This window comes from Gymnoscopelus braueri (genome assembly GCF_963280865.1).
Source record: "Gymnoscopelus braueri genome assembly, chromosome: 3".
Classification (NCBI taxonomy): Eukaryota; Metazoa; Chordata; class Actinopteri; order Myctophiformes; family Myctophidae; genus Gymnoscopelus; species Gymnoscopelus braueri.
Genome location: NC_137612.1, coordinates 24,093,449 through 24,101,355, shown reverse-complemented (window position 1 = coordinate 24,101,355; position 7,907 = coordinate 24,093,449). Strand labels below are relative to the sequence as shown.

The following is a 7,907-nucleotide window of genomic DNA, read 5'->3' as shown; positions in this document are numbered from 1 at the left end:
TTCGGACCATGACGGAGGCGCGCAGTCTCAGGCGAACTGGAACCACGTGAGGGACCACCGAGCGGGCTAAAGCGAGCGAGTTGCCGCCCCGAACGTTGTGACGTTCGCTTGAGCCTACTCAGCGCCGTTGGAGTTATGTACCGATTAGTCTGGGAGGCATTGCGTCGGAGCTTGGACAGCAGGGGCGCGGCCACTGCGTTGTGATTCAAATCAACAGCCAATGAAGAAAAGGGGGCGGGATCCACATGCAGTGGGTGCTACATCTAAATAGGATCGACGGGAAGCAATTTCCCCTTGAGAAATTGCGGCCGCCATTGTTGTGTACTGCTGTTTGCCTCTCGTTGGACTTTTTAGACGAGTCAGACCGGTAAGAGGCGTGTCCGCTCAGATTCTGAGCGTAAGCTACATCCCGCCCACAAATACCAGGGCTCTGGCCCAGAAGTTCCTCGCCAGAGCAGGCGAAAACTTCTGGGAACTCAGATTATGTACCGATAGGCACAGAATCGTAAATCATGTTGTGGGGACTGCTCCGCCTCCGAGTAGGTCAGTAGCTCCTGATTACGCCCAACGAATGGTCTGATAAATCGCGGGTAGGTCAGTACATCGCCTACTTGTCGCCTACTCGCCCATTCAATGGTCTGATAAAACGTTATAATCTCCCATTCAATGCATTGATGGCATTCGAAGCTCAATGACCTCTTGCCTTACGATTCCTCATGTTTTGAACACACACTTACTATTTACATAGAAGAGAGTTATCTGTAACTTACTGTTCATATTGTTCTTCCTGTAGTCTTTGTAGTTTGCACTGTGAGTAGTAGCCTTTACAGCTCTATTACGTTTTCAGCAGCTCCTTTGTCACATACAGTATATTGTACTTAATTGGCAATTAAGACAACTTTATTTGACTGATTTCTCCTCAGGTATGCAAGGTGCTGAATACCACGACCATCAGCTGCTTTGCCCCCTCGCTGAAGGCAGAATACACGGCTGACCAGGAGACGGTGAAGCACGTGGATGAGTTTGGCTTCGTCTTCAACAACGTCCAGGCCCTGCTGACCTACAACAACACTAGCTTCGTCTATTACCCCAACCCCCACCTGGAGCCTCTCAGCCTGTCTGGGGTCCTGGAGCAGAAACCTGGCTCTCCCATTATACTCAAGGTCAGTTAAAGAAGAGCAGACTTGACTTGCTGTTCTTTTTTGATGGTGGGTGCTAATAATAGTTTTTCCTTTTTTTATCCCTGCTAGTGGCAGGGATGTATGTACGTCTGTCTATGGTCCCAAACAAGATATATCGAAAACTACTGACTTAGAATTTCATGTGTACACATTTGATACTCTCTGAAGAATGGACCTTAGTGAATTTGGTGACCCCATGGCCTTTTCTCTAGTGCCAAAATGTTGGCCAAAAATTGGCAGAAATTCCCATCTGTGCACAAGATACCGTCTATTAATTGGTCAGATTGCCATGAAACATGTCTAGTGCGTTGATGCTGAGTTGACCTTTCCTCTAGCACCACCCTCACCCTTTTGCACACAAGATACAGTAACTCATCTTGCAGGAGAAACCGTATTGCTTTTGTTGACCTCATGGCCTTTCTTCATCTAGCACCACTCATAGGCCAAATTTTCATCTTGCCCACAAGATGTCTCAACATCTTGTGGGCAGATTGCTGTGACACTTTACCGTTCAACACTTAGGAGAGGCACAACTAGGAAACACTTGTGGGGCTTTTAGATTCTTCGTCGTTCACAAGCATAGATAAACAGAAAGGTGTACTGTTCCTACAGAACAACAGCCAAGTGAATTTAAAAACTGTCAGATACAAACGTATAGATTCCAATCCCAAACCATCCAAATGTGAACACATACTTTATGTTTTATGTTTTTAAGCTAAAATGTAATCTGAAAATGTTGGCCTATACCAGATTCATGTATGTATGTATGTATGTATGTATGTATGTATGTATGTATGTATGTATGTATGTGTGTGTGTGTGTGTGTGTGTGTGTGTGTGTGTGTGTGTGTGTGTGTGTGTATGTATGTATGTATGTATGTATGTATGTATGTACTATATGTACAGTATGTATGGATGGTTGGATGGATGGCTAGATGGGTGGATCTTCACCAAAAGGATTCAATAATGTTCATGTATCCCTTGTTCCTGTGCGAACAATGTAGGTCTCCTAATATGCAACGTATGTTTACTTAATCAGTATGTACGTGTATGTATTTCTGTCTTTTGTTGCTCTGCAAAGCACCTTGACCTGACGCCTTTTATGTTAACTCTCTCAGTGCCACGCCCCGAGATATCCTGAGTTTTTCCCGAGTACCCTCCCTGCCAGCACGAGAAATCCCGAGTTTTTACTTTTGACTGTAGTCGCGCTATTCTGTTTATTTTTCATGATCACTTTCGCTTCCTGACTACTTCAGACTCATTGGGTTCCGGTTTCATGACGCAGATTCCGTTTCCAGTTCTCATTTTTTTCCCGCGGTCATTTTCGGCCAGAATAGGGAAAGTCACGGTTTTTCACACGGTATAAAAAACGAACGGAGAGGTCCACGTCTACTCTCTTTGGTCTGGGTGACGATCAGTCATCGTAGTCGTGTATCACATCGTAATTTAGCCCGATCAACGATTGTCGAAAATGTCAACATCCGGTTATGACCGGATATGACGTGAGCCTGTTTGGGAGGGGGCGAGTGAGCCAGCGAGGTCATCAATGTGTCGATTTGTTGCTCTCTACTGGTAGATCTGTAATATGGGTTTAAAAACCCAATCAGATAATTTATTTGAATGAAAAATTAAAAAATTAAAAAATTAAAAAAAAACCAAATTGCTGGCACTGGGGGAGTACTTTATGAAAATACTCTTGGCAGTGAAAGAGTTAATAAACATAATGTCACTGCAGGGACGTAACTTGGTGCCATCAGCGTCCGGCGGGGCTCGGCTGAATTACACCGTTTTCATTGGAGACACACCCTGTACCCTCACCGTCTCTGACACCCAGCTGCTCTGCGAGCCACCCAACCTCACCGGACAACACAAAATCCTGGTCAGTCCTGTCTGTCAGTGCCTTGCTTTCTGTCTGACTATAGCCTGATTTAGGGGCCGTGTCCACCAAGACGTTTGTTTGAGCGGTGCCAGCAGCTCCTACAAGTGACCGCATAGCCGTGGGAAGTGGGGGTGCTGAGGGGGCTGCAGCACCCCCTGAAAATAAAATATGAAAAATTAAAAAATATACATATTTTTTAAATTAGATTTTTTTTTTGCACAATGTGCCTGTTGTTGTTGGTTGTTATTTGGGGGGGATTTAGTGCAATAAGTGTTCTGGAACCGAATTAACTGAATTAAATTAATTTAATTCGCTCCGCATGCATGTGTGAGCATACAGCACCCGCAACCTATAACGTCTTCCCACGGCCCTGTGACCGTGTGTGTTTGTGTGTAATATATGTCCGTATGTATGAGCACGGCATATTGCTATTTTACCATTAACACAAGGAACACATATGACATAATGCTTGCTCTTGTGTTGCAATTATGTTCATTCCGAACCATATACATTCACTTTCTACCTCTATTTCAGCCTGTTTGTGTATAACCAACAAGCTCTCAGTTTGTCACTGTCATTCCATCATTGTTAGCCTGTCACTCCTTGTCTTGCCTGCTTCTGATTACATTTAGGTTGCCCTCTAAAATTGTTGGCAGTTTTCTGTGGTAATGAGGAGACAAAAGACAAAAAGAAGATAGCGTTGTCACATTGCGCTTGCAACTTTTACATTATAATATAATAATAAAAATAATTAATTCAGAGGCAGCGGCTCTGGAAAATTGGTTCTTTTGATTTGTTCCATAACTTTTATTATGAAAAAGCTGGTTGTCACAGTTACTACCCTTGGTTGCAAAGATAAATAATCTTTCAATAAAATGTAGCTTAGAGAGCTTAGAATTACAGCTTCATATGATGGTCTATTTTTCAATTGTCTCTGTCTGTAACCGTGTTTTTAGCTGTGACTATGAGGCTAGTATAATCCATTCTATCAGTCGGTGGGGTGACGATTTTATAAGGGGGGCGTCTGGCCATGCAGCCCAGCTCTGAACTCAGCTCTTATTTGTTTTGTTCATTTTTAACTTAATATTAGACAAATTAACAGAATGATTAAATAAAAGTAACTGTGGTTTATAGGATGTGCACAAAAAAGACAGGCGGACAAGTAGTTCAACTTCATATGGATTTGTTAGCATGCAAGTAGCATTACTGTCAATAGATTTTAGTTTTGTTTTTTGTTTGTTTATTCTCATGGCAAAATCTGCCTGGCTAAAAGCCCCTATGAATCAGTTGGTCTGTACGTCTACGTGCATGTGTGTTGTGTAAGTAAAAAAAAACTCCTTTTCACCCACTTGCGATGTGTTTTTTGCATTATCGTTAACGATGCTGTGCAGGTCCAGGTGGGGGGTCTTCACATTTCTCCAGGAACGGTGCACATCCGCTCAGACAGCCTGCTGACCCTGCCGGGCATCTTCAGCATCGCGGCCGGAGGAGGCCTCCTCCTCATCATCGTCTTCATCGTCCTGTTGGCCTATAGGCGCAAGTCGCACGAGAACGACCTCACTCTCAAGCGCCTGCAGATGCAGATGGACAATCTGGAGTCGCGCGTGGCTCTCGAGTGCAAGGAGGGTGAGTCAAGGGCGTTCGGCCTTACAACGTAGTTCACTCTTGAAGGAGGATAGCATTAAATGACACAGTAAAGAGCCATCAGATTCAGATGAATGACCTCTTCAATATTCTGGAATCAAAATTATATATATTGTTTTTTATCTACAATGTAATTTAGGGGTGCAACAATTTATCGAATTGATTTAATCGATTGTAAAAAAAATCGATAATCTATATACCAAAAATAGCAGCTCTACAAGCTCAGTAGCTTGTAGATCAGCTATTTCCTGTATTTTTGCGCAACATCGCTGTACGACAAAGTATAAAACAGTGCTTAAGTGGTTAATCAGACTAACTAACTGAAGGAGTCGGGTTATAATTTTCGCCTAGATTTGTTGATAGTGTATATTTTTTAATCATCCCCCCCAAAAATTTAAAATATCTTCTCTATTATTCGATCAATCGTAAAACTAATCTATATGAATAATCGCTAAGAAAAGAATGGATAGTTGCGGCTCTAACGTCATTGCCACTCCCGTCATTCGTTCCCCAGCCTTTGCAGAGCTGCAGACCGACATTAATGAGTTAACCAGTGACCTGGACAGAAAAGGAATCCCCTACCTGGACTACCGCACCTACACCATGAGGGTCCTGTTCCCCGGCATAGACGACCACCCTGTGCTCAGGGAGCTGGAGGTCAGATTGTGACACAACACATCTTAGATGTTTTACCACTGACTTTGTATAGTCTCACGAGCCAGACCGTTGCCTCCCACAGTTTTCAAATGCTTCCGTCGTACCAGTGGTTCTCAAACTTTTTCATGTCAAGGACCCCCAAAATGATATGTATTTGGCTGCGGACCCCCCCATCTAATATTTTTTTTTCTTTTTCAAAAATAGCAGATATACAAGCTCATAGCGCGGCACTCGGTGCCGCGCTATGAGCTTGTATATCTGCTATTTTTGAATAGCCAAAGTATAAAATATGGTTAGAGTGGTTAAAATGATTGTGATGCTATATTAACAATGTTTTGCTGGGGACCTCCTGATACCCCCCAAGGACCCCAGGGGGTCCCCGGACCCCACTTTGAGAACCAATGCGTCATACAATCTAAAGTGGATGTGATGCATCCTCCCCGCTTATACAAACCAAAATAATCGAAGCCTACTGTATATACAGTCGCTTGCTGCTTATCAGTAATGGAAATTCAAAAATAAAATGTAAAGATATTTTTGAATATAGTTTCATGAACGGAAATGACGAACAGATGGCGCCGTCCTTTCTTGGCTTTTGGGAGGTGTAGTTCCAGACTCTATAGAGCATTCGGAGATTGTGGAATAGTTGTGTCTGGCCCTGATGCGAGACTTCTGACTTTGTCAGCTATATGTGGGCCTTTCTGTCTATACTGTACATTTTACGTGTTGTGCGCTCACCCACAGTGTGTGTGTGTGTGTGTGTGTGTGTGTGTGTGTGTGTGTGTGTGTGTGTGTGTGTGTGTGTGTGTGTGTGTGTGTGTGTGTGTGTGTGTGTGTGTGTGTGTGTGTGTGTGTGTGTGTGTGTGGTAGCACTTTACAATAATGACCCGTTATAAAGCATTTATAAACGTTTATAAGCAGTTTGTAGACTATTAACAAACCATTAACAACCTGTTTGTTGACATTTGTAAATGATTACTAAAACCTTTACAACTACAGTTACAAATCATTTATAAAATATTAGTAAGTAGTGAACTATTCATGAATAAGCCATTTATATACATCTGTAAATGATTATTCAATCATTTGTAACGACCCATTCTAAAGCATTTATAAACGTTTATAAGCAGTTTGAAGACTATTAACAAATTATTAACAACCTGTTTATTGACATTCGTAAATGATTACTAAAACCCTTATAACTATGGTTACAAATCATCTATAAAGGTATTAGTAAGTAGCAAAACTTTTCATGAATAAGCCATGTATAATACATCTGTAAATGATTATTAAATCATTTGTAACTGATGTTAAACAATATATACAAGCTATTGGTAGCTTGTTCATGTTTAACATTATGCTTTGTTAAACATTCTTAAAGTATCTATAAATCCTTAGTACATGTTATTATGTGCCCTATAGTAAAGTGAAGACAGTTCATCATTTACAACTGTCTGTTAATGTGTTTGTTCATGTTTAACATATGCTTTGTAAAACATTCCTAAAGTATCTATAAATCCTTAGTACATGTTATTATGTGCCCTATAGTAAAGTGAAGACAGTTCATCATTTACAACTGTCTGTTAATGTGTTTGTTCATGTTTAACATATGCTTTGTAAAACATTCCTAAAGTATCTATAAATCCTTAGTACATGTTATTATGTGCCCTACAGTAAAGTGAAGACAGTTCATCATTTATGACTGTCTGTTAATGTGGACTTTCTCCTTACCTGTTGCAAACTACCTGGCTTTCATGAATGCAGACACCAAACAATTACTAGAATTATCTTTCATGTTAAGCAAATGATGCGTAAGACATTCGTAAAGAGTATGTAAACCATTTGCAGACGTTATCATAGGCCTGATTCTAGTTGCTTCTTTTGGGCTTGTTTTCATAGACCTGTCCGCTTGTTTCTTTTGCAAAATCTGGCAACACACTGATTACCTGCATTACACCTGCAGTAGCCTACTAGGGAGGAAGTGAACAGTGATGCAGTTGCAGACTGGACAGAAATATGTCTAATTCATGTTTTATGTGTTTTAACTGTCTTGTTGCAGGTGATCGAGGTAACATAAAATGGCTAATCTTACACACATGAAGTAGCATTATGACCAGGGGATATTTTGATGGTGGCTGTTTGTATCCACAATGTTTGTTTTGATGTGTAGGCTAGTAATGTCCTCCATGCTTAGCAGTTTAGCTTAGCAGGTAAAGCTAACTTGCACTGGAAGGTGGTGACTGCAGAGGCTCCAAGCTGCTATTCTGTGATTCTGTTGTGATGAATTTCTTTGTTTAAATGTCAGTGTGTGTGCTGTGGCCAAGAGTTGCTACATTTTATATCTTCATAAATTGTTTTATACTTTTTTACTCTATAACGTTACTTCTGCCACTTTTTGATGTCACATGTTTTACTAATCATTGTTAAACATGAAATAATAATGCATAGTCTTCACTTTACAACAAGGCCCATGATAACGTTTGCAAATGGTCAACATACTCTTTACGAATGTCTTACGAATCATATATTAAACATGAAAGATAATTC

At 41.1% G+C, this 7,907-nt stretch overlaps 1 protein-coding gene across 1 annotated transcript in view; it reads left to right on the top strand.

The window, feature by feature from the left end:
* LOC308082818 (plexin-A2-like) overlaps positions 1-7,907 on the top strand; it is a gene marked incomplete at both ends in the record, with an annotated part of 102,600 nt that overhangs the window by 72,869 nt on the left and 21,824 nt on the right. The window contains 4 exons of the mRNA XM_080424843.1: positions 924-1,163; positions 2,916-3,059; positions 4,451-4,685; positions 5,218-5,360. Coding sequence (XP_080280969.1) covers positions 924-1,163; positions 2,916-3,059; positions 4,451-4,685; positions 5,218-5,360 — 762 coding nt within the window. The remainder of the gene's footprint in view (positions 1-923; positions 1,164-2,915; positions 3,060-4,450; positions 4,686-5,217; positions 5,361-7,907) is intronic.